This window comes from Colobus angolensis, unplaced genomic scaffold, assembly GCF_000951035.1.
Source record: "Colobus angolensis palliatus isolate OR3802 unplaced genomic scaffold, Cang.pa_1.0 Scaffold57, whole genome shotgun sequence".
Classification (NCBI taxonomy): domain Eukaryota; kingdom Metazoa; phylum Chordata; class Mammalia; order Primates; family Cercopithecidae; genus Colobus; species Colobus angolensis.
Genome location: NW_012119265.1, coordinates 8,372,993 through 8,387,694, shown reverse-complemented (window position 1 = coordinate 8,387,694; position 14,702 = coordinate 8,372,993). Strand labels below are relative to the sequence as shown.

Here is a 14,702-nt window from a genome sequence, read left to right as displayed (position 1 = left end):
GAGCTGGTATTCTAGTAAGGGATGTGCCAAGAGGAAAAATAAAACAGTGGCAAAGTGATAGCGAGTGCTGCAGGCTGGGGAGGGTTGTGAGGGTTTTCCTATTACACTTAAATTGGGAAGGAAAGGTGTCACTTAGAACATAATATTTTGACAAAAACCTGAAATAAACGAGGAAATGAGCCATGCAGGTATATGAGGAAAGAAAATTCCAGCAAGTGCAAAGGCCCTAAGATTACTGTGTGCTAGGTATATTCAGACTAGTGTGGCTGAAACTGGACAAACGAAGGAGAGAGTGGTAGATGCTACAGTCAAAGTAACAGGTTGGGGGTGGTGGGGTGGCTAGATTAGGTAGTCTTATGGCCCATTATAAGAAATATCTTCTACTCTGAAAGAGATGAGAAGCCAAGGGAAAGTTTTAAGCAGAAGGGTGATTTTTATCTGACAGATTTTTAAAAGTTCCATCAGGCTTCTGTGTGGAGAACAGATCTATAGTAGGGAAAGGACAAACAGGAAAATTGTTAGGAAGCTTTTTTTCATTAATGCAGGTTAGAGATCATAGTGACTTGAATCAGCCTGGTAGTGATGCAGGTGGTAAGAAGTGATCAGACTCTGGACATATTCTGAAGGTGCACCCGATTGTACTTGCTGATGGATTTGATGAGGGTATGAAGGAATAATAAGAGTCAAAAATGACTATAAGGATTTTGGCTTAAGTTACTGGAAGAATGGAGACTCCATTTAGAGAGGTGAGGAAGACTGCAGGAGAAGGTCTGGTAGAGGAAAAATTAGTTTGCATTAAGATATGTGTACAGTTCTGGAGAGCTGTCAAGGAAAGTAAAGGTACTAGTTTAGAGTAATCAGTAGACAAAGGGTATTTAAAGTCTTAAGGCATGATGAGACTATTTAGAGAATAAATGCAGACAGAAATGACAAAAGATGTCAGTACTGACCAAGGGAAGTCCATATCTTACATGCTAGGAGAGGATGAAAGAACAGAAACTGAAGAGATGTAGCCAGAAAGATTAGAAGAAAACTAACTGAAAATGGTATCCTAAGAGCCAGGTAAATAGTTATTTGTTTGGTTTCAATAGTGTCAGATCATCAAGGCCAATGTGGTCAGATGACTTTCAAATTTTCTGGAGCATCAGCCCAAAATAATGAACTTATTCCTTAATGGGGGACATTTTAGTATAGTTTCTGCAACACAATGGTTCATGATTCAGGATGATAAGTAAAAATTATTCCACTTAAACATACCTTGAAAGAACATACTTGGTTACCAGAAAGGTTTAATCTTTCCAGTTGTTCATTGGAGTCAAGACATCGACCTTTAAAAAATAAGATGAAAAGAATTAAATTTATTATTTTACCTTCTGTTTATGTTCTGTCATACTTCTGAGTTGTATGTAGCCATCATTTCTTGCATATAAACAGACTGATGGTACCATTGTATAATTAGTAATCACTGATTAATGAGTAATATTTTCACAGGTTTCAATATGCTTTGCAAATATATCACAGAAAAAAGCCTAAAAGAAAAAAAAATCTAAGCATATACTTTTTATATTGATAAAAAATGATTATAGCATTATCTCAGATTCCAAATGAAATAGTACATACCAATGCTATTTATTAGATTTCCAGCAAGGTTGAGATCTTTTAAGTTCTTCAAAGTTTGCAAACCCTAAAAATTTAGACAACATACCATTTAGAACAAATAATTAAAATTAACATTTACAAATCATCTCTGATTAATCTGGTTAGTTCTCCAGGTGCTCTGAGCACAGGGTACTTTGTGCATCACAAGCACAGAAGGAAATGAGTGCCTCTAAGAACCCACCTTTGTTCTCTATACCGGAACTTAGAATTATTGGAGGAGGGAACAGGAAGCAGAGTAGAGAAGAAAAAAGGAGGAGTAGGAGGAAAAGAATACATCACATAGAGTATATTTATAATCTTAGGCAAATTATGTAACTTCTCTAAACCTCTTTTTTTTTTTAACCTTTGGAGAAAGAGTAACAATGCCTTAACTTTTAGGCTTGTAAAGAGTAAAGAAAGTAATGTATACAATATCCTCTGTACCTTATAAAATGCTATATACATGTTAGTTCTTTTTGACAACAATAATTGTACTAGTCATGAATAGTTTGGCCTTTAACCACAATATGATCTTGAATATTGCGGTTTAAACTCTACAGTAGTAACTGGTTTTACATATAGATAATTGAAATTATTATCTTACCTCAATATTTTTAATTGTATTGTGGTTCAGCCAAAGAACCTTCAATTTGATTAATTTCTCTAAATTTTCTATTTTGGAAATTTTATTAAAATATAAATATAGTTTTTCCAAATTTCTACATTCCTGAAGACCTTCAATTTTCTGTAAAAGAAAAGGAGACTGAATAGTGTTAGTTTATGTTTTGCTATTAATCCTTCCAATAAAGTAGGTTTCTAAGTATATTTTCTTTTAAATATCATATTTTATTGCAAAATCAATATCCAGCAAAATGAACTGTTTTAAAAGAAAAAATATATTCCATGTTTTCCACTTAAATACAACTATTTTCAATTTTGCATGTTCTCTTTAAATTTTAATCAACTCTATATCTATTTATATATGGTTATGATTCTATTTATCATATATAATCATATATTTCTATATGGTTATTATTATAATCATATAGAAATGATTATGATTATATGGTTATGATTACAACCATGTAAGCACATTATAATCCTAATGCACATACAATTTTGTGGGACTCTTTTTAAATTAAGACTAAAATGTTTTCATAATCCTTCAAATTATATTTAATAATTATGGAATATTTCATTAAGTTTATAATTTTCTGAAAAATTACCTGATGTATGACATATTTATGTTTCAAATTTTTAGTTATAAATAATGCTGCAACAAGTAGCTTCATGCATATGGTTGTTTTCTGCTATTGAGTTACTTTTCTAGGATAAAATCTTAGAGTAGGGACTTCTAAGTCAAAATGTATGCCCCGTACATTTCCGTGATGGCTCTTGATGTTTTGCAATATTTCTTTTCAAAATAGATGTTATAATTTCAACACAACCAATAGTGTCTAAGTGGACCAATTTTATTACTAAGTAATACTGGCTATGATTTGATTTGATTACTAAAAAGTAGAATATGTTTATGTTTTAATTCCTTATTTCTGCTTTTCCTTTGCACAAATCAATTTATTTATTTATTTATTTATTTTTATTTTTTTTTTGGAGACGGAGTCTAGCTCTGTCGCCCAGGCTGGAGTGCAGTGGCGCGATCTCGGCTCACTGCAAGCTCCGCCTCCCGGGTTTACGCCATTCTCCTGCCTCAGCCTCCCGAGTAGCTGGGACTACAGGCGCCCGCCATCTCGCCCGGCTAGTTTTTTGTATTTTTTTTAGTAGAGACGGGGTTTCACTGTGTAGCTCAGGATGGTCTCGATCTCCTGACCTCGTGATCCACCCATCTCGGCCTCCCAAAGTGCTGGGATTACAGGCTTGAGCCACCGCGCCCGGCCAAATCAATTTATTTATTTATTGAACTTTTATTTTAAGTTCAGGGTGCATTGCAGGTTTGTTATTTAGGTAAATTTCTGTCATGGGGGTTTGTTGTACAGATTACTTTGTCACCCAGGTATTAAGCATAGTACCCGTTAGTTATTTTTCCTGATCCTTCTCCCACCCTCCACCTTCAGTAGGCCCCAGAGTCTGTTGTTCCCCTCTATGTGTCCATACGTTATCATCATTTAGCTCCCACTTCTAAGTGAGAACAGGTGGTATTTGGTTTTCTGTTCCTGTGTTAGTTTGCTAAGGACAATGGCCTCCAGCTCCATCCATGTTCCTGCAAAAGGTATTACCTTGTTCTTTTTTTATGGCTGCATGGTATTCCATGGTGTATACATACCACAGTTTCTTTATCCAGTCTACTACTGATGGGCATTTAGGTTGATTTCATGTCTTTGCTAGCAAACACTGCTGTAATGAACATACACGTGCATTTGTGTTTATGACAGAATTGTTTATATTACTTTGGTTATATACCCAGTAATGGAATTGCTGGATTGAATGGTATTTCTGTTTTTAGGTCTTTGAAGAATCATCACACTGTTTTCCACAATGGTTGAACTAATTTACACTTCCACTAATAGTGTATAAGCATTCCTTTTTCTCCACAACCTTGCCAGCATCTGTTATTTTTTTGACTTTTTAATAATAGCCATTCTGTCTTAGTGTGAGATAGTATCTCACCGTGATTTTGATTTGCATTTCTCTAATGATCAGTTATTTTAAACTTTTTTTCTTATGCTTGTTAGCCACATGTATGTCTTCTTTTGCAAAGTGTCTGTTCATGTCCTTTGCCCACTTTTTAATGGTTTTTTTTTTCTTGTAAATTTGTTTAGGTTCCTTGTAGAGGCTGGGTATTAGACCTTTGTCAGATGCACAGTTTGCAAAAATTTTCTCCCATTCTGTAGATTGTCTGTTTACTCGGTTGATAGTTTCTTTTGCTCTGCAGAAGCTCTTTAGTTTAATTAGATCCCATTTGTCCATTTTTGCTTTTGTTGCAATTGCTTTTGGTGTCATCGTCATGAAATCTTTGCCTGTTCTTATGTCCAGAATGATATTGCCTAGGTGGTGTTCCAGCATTTTTATATTGGGTTTTACATTTAAGTCCTTAATGCATCTTGAGTTTAATTTTGTATATGGTATAAGGAAGAGGTACAGTTTCAATCTTCTGTATATGGCTATCCAGTTATCCCAGCACCATATATTGAATAGATGATCCTTTCCCCATTGCTTGTTTCTGTCATCTTTGTCAAAGATCAGATAGTTTTAGGTGTGTGGTCTTATTTCTGGGTTCTTTATTCTGTTCCATTGGTCTATGTGTCTGTTTTGTACCAGTAACTTGCTGTTTTGATTTGATTTGCTTTGATTACTAAAAAGTAGAATATGTTTGTGTTTTAATTCCTCGTTTTTATTTTTTCCTTTGTACAAATCAATTTCTATCCTTTGCTCATTTATCTGTCTTAACCCATGCCTTATGCATATATTTCAATCAATTATTTTTCTAAAGCCAAAGAATTCAGAATAAAATATTCCGTGTAAGGTTTTATGTTTACACTTACCTCTATGCAGCACTCAGCAATCCAAAGTTCTTTAAGTTGTAAACAAGGCTCTAACCCTGAAATTTCTTTTATATCTTGAGCAACAATGGTAAGACTCGTTAAATTAGGAAATAATGATAATCCGACTATACGAGGATACCCTAAGAAAAACATCTCCAACTTTGATGTATCTGATCCTTCTTGTCCAACCATCTCATAAGATAAGCCATTGCACAAACACTGTTTTAAAGGAAAGAAATTCGGTCATTACCTATTTTAAATAATCAAAAGATTACTTTTACCATTAGAAATTATAAATTGTCAATTGCACTGATGCCATTTTTGTAATCTCACGAGAGAAAGTTATATCACATATATGATTATTCTCTGCTTTCAAAAGTCACTAGGTAGAGGAAATCACTAAGTAACCCTTCCAGCTCTAGAAAGGAGCATAAAAACTTTCCATTTTATATTACTGCAAATGTTATAAAAAGAAATTTGACTTTGGCTCACCAGTTCTTTAATTATTTCTTCTTGGTTTAGGTTTTCACTTTCAATCATCTTCCATTAAAAATAGTGATCATAACATTATAACTGTTAAGGAAAATGAAAAAATGAAATAAATATTAAAGTCATTGTCATTCAAAGTTGAAATAGACCTTAAAGCTACTAAGGTTGAACCACCCAACTGTAGTTTGAAATCTTCACATAGTACATTACCAAGTATCTGTATAAACTCTCAGGGGGTTTTCTGTTAGGATGTTATTTTTTATTTTAATTTTAAATCTCTCTTTCCATAATTCCTTCCCTTTTGTTGTCAGTATACCTCCTTGGTATAAATTTTTTTCCACAAGATGAGCCTTCAGTACTTGAAGAAAATGGTCATCTCTCATCTACACTCTTACCTTACTCACAGTTGAAGTTGTTAGTTCTCTCACTATATACTCATGTTTCTCTCATTTGAACAGGCTCTGGTTGTCCTTTGTATTACACTGCGTGTCTAAAAGTGAACACAGTTCTCTAAATATACTTAGACTGCAAAGAGAAGAATCCTTAGGGCTTAGCAACATATTTGGCATAGTAATAAATGTTTAAATAAATACTCCAACTTCTCCTTCATTCTAGAGAATATGAACCAATTAATACTCAAGTAGCTTCAATAAAATTTAATCCAACTTTCATAATTTGTAATATTTTCTGAATATTATTCCAGATATATACTATCTAAAAAATATAAGAATCCTGCTTTTAATATAATGATCTGACAAGGACAGATGTAGAAAATGGTATACAGTATAACCCCTTTCTTTACAATAGCAACTCCCCCATAGGCATGTGTGTATATATGTAAATGCATGTATGTGTATAATTATTGTCAGGAGAAAATATGGAAAGATATATACTAAGTTGTTAATATGAGTTTCCTTAGATGCAGGTGAAAGTTGTTGTGGCTAGAATATAAATGTAAAGCTGGATGGGGATAGATCCAGGCAAAAATGGAAAAGAAAAAATGATACTTTTTAAAAAGCATGTTTAGAATTGCCTAGTTTGAGTGTATAGACATTTATTTATTATTTCTACCATGGGTACACATTTGGACTGTTTCCAGTTGGGGGTTAAATAGTGCTTCTCTGAACATTCTGTCATACAGGTCATAGCTACAAATTTCTTTGGAGTTTCTACCTAAAAGTGGAAAGAGAAAAAAACAACTATTGTTATTTGCAATGAGTGAGTTTCACGTAAACAAATGCTGAACAAAAGAAGAGACATGCAATGAGTAATACTGTATGACTCAATTCATGTAAGATTTTAAAACAAACTGTAGTATTAGAAGTTAGGATATTGGCTACCTTTCAGGGAAGAGCAACTAAGAGGAGGCAAAAGAGGGGCTTCTAGAGTGCTCATAATGATGTATTTTTTGATCTAGGTGCTGGTTATGCTCAATTTGAAAATAAAGTTAGATACCTAAGATGTGTGTGATTTCCGTATGTATGTTATACTTTAATGAAATTCTACCTAAATTTTTATTTTAAAGGCAATTTATATGCTTTTTTATTCATTTATGCAAAATTATGTACATGTGCTGGCATATACATAAACTAAAATGTTAAGAAAAAAAGATGATGATTTGAGTCCATGTATTGACCTATCTTCCCTCCCCAAATCCCACTAGAATGACTACAGAAATATGAAAACAAGAAAAGAATATAGCAGTGCTACAAAAAGAGCAATGATTGCCAGAAGTATTGAGAAAGGTCTTTAAAAATGACACAGACAACATCAGATTGAGAAAAAAAGCCCATGAACACAAACCAGAGTCTGTTCTCACACTGCTAATAAAGACATGCCCAAGGCTGGGTAATTTATAAAGGAAAGAGGTTTAACTGACCCACAGTTTCACATGGCTGGGGAGGCCTCAGGAAACTTATAATTATGGCAGAAGGGGAAGCAAACCATCCTTCTTCACAAGGCAGCAAGAGGCGGGATAGAGCTGAGTGAAGGGGGAAGCCCCTTGTAGAACCATGAGATCTTGTGAGAATTCACTATCACAAGAACACATGGGGGAAAGTGCCCCCATGATTCAATTATCTCTCCCTAGTCTCACCCTTGAAATGTGGGGATTATTACAATTCAAGATGAAATTTTGGGTGGGGGCACAGCCAAACCATATTACAGACCAAAATTTAAGGTACCAGGGAAAGAAGTTTCACAAAACTATTCTTAAAAATCTTCAAATTGAGAGAAGTCATTGGGAAAGGGGTAGCTGTGTATTATACATAAGGGACCAAATCAAAGGAGTTTGAGAAATGTACCAGAAAATTGCACACAGTCTGTATTTGTACTCATGCTTTGTAAATTGAGGACATTGTCCTACCATGCTGAATGCTATGGTTTAAATGTGTCCCCTTCAAACTTCAGGTGTTGCCAATATGATAGTATTAAGAGGTGAGCCCTTAAGAGGTAATTTGGTCATGAGGGTTCCTCCCCTTCCAAATGGCATTAGGTGCCCATTAGCTGCCCATTTAAAGGGCTTGATGGAGAAAGTTCATCCCTTTTTTGCCCTTCTGACTTGGCCGTGTGAGTACATACTGTTCCTTCCCTCCAGAAGAGGCAGACTTCAAGACATCATCTTGGAAGCAGACACCAGATGCTAATGCCTTGATATTGGACTTTCTAGCCTCTAGAATTGTGAGAAATAAATTTGTGTTGTTTTTAAATTGCCCAGTTTCAGGTATTTTATTATAGCAGCGGAAAATGGACTAAGACACTGAGTCAAGAAGGAAGGACGGGACCCCAGCTAGCACCACAAAGAAAAACACAGTCAGTAAATTATCCTAATACATTGGACTCTGTTCATTCATTCACTCATTGTTAATATTCATATTGAAGGCATAAGACAGAACCCCAGACAGAGAATGACAGGGGTGGGAGGAAAGAGAAGATCAAGACCTTATCTGATGATAATGTGGAATCTGGGCAAAGAAATGAAGGATATAAGGGAGTGTGAGTGTGAGCCATGTGGGAATGTAGAGAAAATGCATACAGGTGAAGGAAATAGCAAATGAAAAAAAAAAAAAAAAGGCTGGGGCGAGGGGCAGTGAGAGTATACATTGCATATTTGCAGAATAGCAAGGAAAATTATGTGTCTGGAGTACATTGAAAGAAATAAATAATGGTAGGATGTGAGGTCAAAGAGGTATTTCAGGGTGAAATCATGTGCTATCTTGTAGACCTTTATGAGGATTTCGGATTTTATTATGGTAAGATGAAAAGCTATATGAGGATTTTGAGTGGGAGAGTAACATGAACTATCATAAGTATTAAAAAGATCACTCTGGCTACTATGTTTAAAATAGATTGTAGGGTTTGGAGCAAAAGCAGGGAGACTAGTTAATGGGCAGTTGTAATAATATAAGTGGGAGAGGATGGTGATTGGAGTAGGGTGGTGGTAGTGGCAGTGGTGACAGTGGTCAGATGATGGGTCTATATTGAAGGAAATGCTGTGCATTCCTTCCCTGCTTCCTATTGGCAATTGTGTCTTTATTCCATTCTTGGACAACTTCAGGATATTACAGCATAGGCTGTGAGAGAAGCCAGTCAAGAAAGCAACCTGAAAGAATTTGGAAGCTCCATCAAAGGCCCACACGTAGATGCAGGCCACAGTCTTACCTCTCCAGATTTATCTGAATGGTGCACCAAGTTAAAAAAGTGTTTTGCAGCACCTCTACTCATAGGAAGAGAAACCCTTATATACTGAATTAAAGTCTGTGATTACCAAAGGATAGCCTAGCTGCCGACCACGACACAAAGGACAAAGTCTTCCCTTCAATGCTCCAAATTCACCAAATGGTGTTCTAATTTATCTTGCCTTTGTGCAAGATATCTATTGTAGAAGGAATTAAATCATTCTGTTATATTCGAAATGATCACATATACTGGGACCTAATTTTGGACTTTCTAATCTGTTTTTCCTTAGCTCTGTCTATTCCTGCACCACTATCTGTTTTTGTTTGTTTGTTTGTTTGTTTTTTAAGACGGAGTCTTGCTCTGTCGCCCAGACTGGAGTGCAGTGGCGTGATCACGGTTCACTCTTAGCCTCACCTCCAGGTTCACGCCATTCTCCTGCCTCAGCCTCCCAAGTAGCTGGGACTACAGGTGCCCACCACCACGCCCAGCTAATTTTTTTTTTGTATTTTTAGTAGAGACGGTGTTTCACAGTGTTAGCCAGGATGGCCTCTATCTCCTGACCTCGTGATCTGCCCACCTTGGCTTCCTAAAGTGCTGGGAGGTGTGAGTCACTACACCCTGCCATATCTGTTTTAATTACTGTGATTTATATTGAAAATTCCCACCTCATGTTCTTTTTTGGCAGTCCTGGATATTCTTCCATATTTTTTTCCAAATAAAATTTATGATTATTTTGTATTTAGTTTTAAAAAATTCAGTTGGGATTTTGATTGAGGTTGCATTGTGAAGATTAATTTAGAGAGAACTTCCATATTACAGTTTTGAGTAATCCTCAAGAACAAGGTGTAGCTCTCCATTTATTTAAGGAGACTACTTTTCCTTGGAAGAAACATATGCCCATTTGGGATACAAATCTTACCTCTCACTTCAACTTATTTTCTCTTCATCAATGCCCTTATTTAGCAGAAAATCTTATTCTAATTCAACAGCTAATTAGAAAAATACAATTTAATTATAAAACCCCAAATTATATAAGTTGCATAACTATTTCTGAATTGCAAAGATGCTAGACCTTCCTGGTACTTACAAGTCTTGTATGCTTTCTCCAGTCACAAATGGACTCAAGGGTTCCAGATGAAGTTACTGAATTCATCAAGAGGTGAATGTCCTGTTGGCCAGCTTGTAACCACTCTCCTGCTCTTTGAAGCTCTTTCAGGGCCGGCCCATTTAAGAGGCTAAAGATCTTCTCTAGTTCCCCCACAAAACCAGAAGCCACCAGGAACTTCTATAGCTTTTACACCTCAAACTGCATATCTTGGATTAGTCTTTCCACTTTGGATTGCTGCTGGAAAATTTCACCTAACCAGCATGGAGTTGAAGTCACTACAAATGTATGACCTCTAACTTCAGTTAGATCTTCAGCAACAAGTGTTTTATATTTTCCTCTCCTGGGAGAGTGGGACTAGAGACTCGAGATTCATGACATTACTGACTATTCTAAACTTTCACCACTCTTTTCAAGGTCTTTCTCTCCTTCTCAATAGATGATCTTGACCCCATTTTCATAGAGAACAGTGGTGCCATCAAATGTGTGTTTCTTATTTCCTTCCCCTCAAACATGTATTTTTCTTTCCCTTCTGACTCGTCTTAGTAGGTGTTCTTCCTTTTGTCCAAAACAAATCCCTTTTCCTATGTATTGATCCTGTCCTTATCTGTCTCTTTCAGAATACTGCTGTCAAATTTTCCTCTTTCATTTATTCCCAAATTTCCTTCTCAAAGATCTCTTTTATTTCTGTATAGAAATATTAGGTCTTTCCTATATTAAAAATCTCTCCTATGTTCTTCTATAAATAGCTGTTTTTAGATACCTTTATGGTAAACCTTTTAGATAATCATTAGCAACACGTCACTACCTGCATTCCGTCCTGTGTTCACTGCCGTCTGGACTGAGGACACCTCAAGACACTACAGCATGTTTTTACCAAGGTCAACAATAACCTTCTAATTGCCAAAGACAGTGGACATGTTTCAGTTCTCAACTTGACCCCGACATGGCATCTGACAATGCTGATGACTCTCTCCTTTAAGTTTTCTTCTTTGGTTCAACTTTTCTCCTTGGCTTCTCTCTACTTGTTATTTCAAAGCTACTTTGTGCTTTTCTTTTTCCCTCTTTTTTTTTTTTTTGAGACGGAGTCTCACTTTGTTGCCCAGGCTGGAGTGCAGTGGCACAATCTTGGCTTAATCCAACCTCTGCCTCCCAAGTTCAAGTGATTCTTCTGCCTCAGCCTCCCAAGTAGCTGGGACTACAGGCGCGTGCCACCACGCCTGGCTAATTTTTGTATTTTTAGTAGAGATGGGGTTTCACCATATTGGCCAGGCTAATCTCGAACTCCTGACTTTGTGATCCACCCGCCTCAGCTTCCCAAAGTGCTGGGATCACAGGTGTGAGCCACTGCACCCAGCCTACTTTGTGCTTTTCAAACCAATTATTTTCTTCATGGTGAAAAATCCTTCTTTCCTGTGCAAAAAAAAGAAAAAAAATCCAGCTGCCCACATGAAAAAGCTCCATCTGAATGTGCCAAAGGCATCTCAAATTCAGTGTGTTACTGTGTTCAAAACTGAACTCATTATATTTTCCAAGCAGCCTCCTTCTCCTAATGTATGCCTTCTCTTGAAAAATAACACCACCATTCTTCTATTGGTTGAGCTATTACCCTCAACCAATCTTTGACTCTATCCCGCTAGGTTCATTCACTCATTAAATCCTTCTGCACATACCTCTTAAAAGTCTGACCACATTTTTTTCCTTCTCCTCATTCGAATTGCTTCTGCCTTGGTTCAGGCCCTTATCACCTCACCTTAACTGGATGTCCTCCCTGTAGTCTGTCTTCCCTCAAGTCCATCCTCTGCACTACTGTGACAGCCTCCTGAAAGGTAAATCTGCTCATGCTTTACCCCTTTGGAAGCTATTCATGGTTTCCATGCTCTGACTCCTGCCTACCTCACATGCTCATCAACCACAACCTCCACAGAGGACCCTAGGTTCAGGCCACAACTATCGTTTTCTGGAACTGAATGGGATGTTTCTGTACTTTGGCATGGGCTGTTTCCTCTCCCTAAAATGTTCTTTTCCCTTGACTGTATGGCATACTCCATACTTCCCTAAATATTTAAATCAACACTCTTCTCTCTGAAGACTTCCATTCTCTCCGGTAGTATTATAAGCATTCTCTTTCTTGTGATTCTGGTTAAGGCTTGCACATACTCTTATGTATAGCACTTGTCACACTGTAAAGCAGCGTTTACGGGCTTACATGTCCCTACTAGGTTACATGTTCATTGAGGGCAGAAACTATGAACCTATCACAACTTCACTGCCTGGCACTTGCTAGGTGTTAAAAAAAAATTGTTTAATGGGTTAATTGTCATGCCACAGGCATATGGTATAATTTAAAGACATAATTGTTCTCCATGACCAAAGTACAATGATAGAGTATAAAGGACCATGTTTCTGTCTGCCATGAGAGTTGGTTAGGGTGTTATTCTGAGAAAACTCATTTTTTTTTTTCTGCCCAGTAGAAGTCCTGTATGGGTCAAATTATTTCCTCGTTTGGGTATAAAAGAATCAGAATCCATCAGTTATCACTGATGGTCCAAATAAACCCCCTACACTCTCTAGATGAGCAGTGTCAGGTTTGGTCAGGGAACATTTGGTTCTCCCAGCCCAGAACCTTAACTGGTGCAGTAAAGGCTGCATAGCTGGCTGTAGGCCACCCTCCCTTTCCTTCTCTTGAACTTTGTTCTGGTACCCTGACCGCCTCAATAAAGCCACCTCACTGTCTTTCACCATTAAGATCACCATTGCACCATTACGGAGTTCCCTTGACCTCAACTTTGCTTCACTGGCGTCTTCCTCTTGGTATGGCTTGGAAGGAAAAAGAAGGGATCAAAGACTCCCGGGGCGCTGCTTACAGGTGATGTACACCCGAAGGCCACCAGGTGAGGGATTCTGACCTTATCAAGAGAGAGGATGGATTCCAGGGCAATCCGATTCAAGTCAGAGTCCACTCTGACTTCCCAATCCCTGTCTTGCAGCAGCAGGCAGGAAACCCTCTCCCGCCCCAGGCCTGGTGTGTACAGACTGCCTGTGGCGGTTGCCTCGGTAACCTGCTCTCCACCTCCGGCGACCTCCGGGTGGGGAGGGGGATAAAAGGGGCGGGGAAAGCGGAGGCCGACCCGGGTCTGCATCACGTGGTGGCGGCCTCCAACCAATCAGCAGAAGCAGGGGTCCAACCGGAAGACCACCCGCTGGGGCTCCAGGGAAGTGGGAGGGGGAACAGCGGGAGCCTCTCCCTCGCAGCCTTCTCTGTAACTGCGCTTATCTTTTCACGTGCTTTCGCCAGTTCGCGGAACGTGACTGAAAGCAACGCGTTATGGAAGGTGGCGCAGACCTATTCCTTGCCTCCTCCAGTCTCGCTCTCTCTCACTGAATATCTTTGGCTCTCGGATCCTGGAAACCCGAAGCCTCTCTGACCTTGAGCCCCGAGGGCGTGGCGCTGTGATGTCACAAGGTGGCGTGACAGCCGAGACGAGCCCCGACCCCCAGCGCGGCATCCTTCCCGCAGCCAAAGGTGGCTGCCCGCAGCCGGAAGCCGCTGTGCGCCTGGCGAGCCGAGTGAAGGACGGCGCCGGCAAACGAACGCCCAGTGCGGTCCGGAGAAGAGAGGGACCTTCCAAGGGTCTTCTAGTCTTTCTCGGACAGGCTTTTGAGTGCCTTTTAAGCATTCCAAAATGTTCAGGAGACAACAGTTGTTTACAAAATAAAGTGGAATTAAAAGGGGGGAAAGGGGAGACTTTTCAGAGTAGGCAGAGAGGCTGAGAAATGAACTTAGTGAAAGGCAAACCAAAGCAACCGCAGGTCTCATGTGATTCTCTAGATCTGCGCTGTCCAGTAGGATAAGCCGCTAACCACAGACTCGCGGGGCCCGCGATCGCTTGAAATGTGGCTAGTTCAATTTGACATGTACTGTAAGGTACGCATTGTATTTTGAAGGCTTAGTATGAAAAAAATAAACTCTTTCGTTATTAATCTTCATATTGATTATATGTTGAAATATTTTTGATACCTTGGGTTAAATAAAAAATACTGTTAAAATTATTATTTCTGTTTTGAAAATGAGGCTGTTAGAAAAATTTTAAATTGCATGTATGACTTGAGTTATTTTTCTTTTGGACAGTGTTGCTCTCTTTTATGTGGTTCAGTCTGTTTGTGTAGAATAGTTGTGATGTTCAGTTAATGCAAAATATTGTCTGTAGTGCTTTTTTCTGTCACTAGATGGCCACCTCATTAAATAGACTATAATTCTGAACTGCTTTCCTAAGAAAAAGTTCAGATTT

The 14,702-nt window shown here is 38.1% G+C and overlaps 1 protein-coding gene across 1 annotated transcript in view; it reads right to left on the bottom strand.

Annotated features, from left to right (window-relative positions):
* Nucleotides 1–13,868, bottom strand: part of LOC105526037 (leucine-rich repeat-containing protein 9) — a 139,300-nt gene extending 125,432 nt beyond the window's left edge. The window contains exons 1-6 of the mRNA XM_011961925.1: nt 13,700–13,868; nt 5,631–5,711; nt 5,139–5,357; nt 2,243–2,383; nt 1,621–1,684; nt 1,258–1,328 (exon numbers count right to left, since the gene is read on the bottom strand). Coding sequence (XP_011817315.1) covers nt 1,258–1,328; nt 1,621–1,684; nt 2,243–2,383; nt 5,139–5,357; nt 5,631–5,678 — 543 coding nt within the window. The 5' untranslated portion in view covers nt 5,679–5,711; nt 13,700–13,868. The remainder of the gene's footprint in view (nt 1–1,257; nt 1,329–1,620; nt 1,685–2,242; nt 2,384–5,138; nt 5,358–5,630; nt 5,712–13,699) is intronic.
* Between the last annotated feature and the right edge of the window lie 834 nt (nt 13,869–14,702).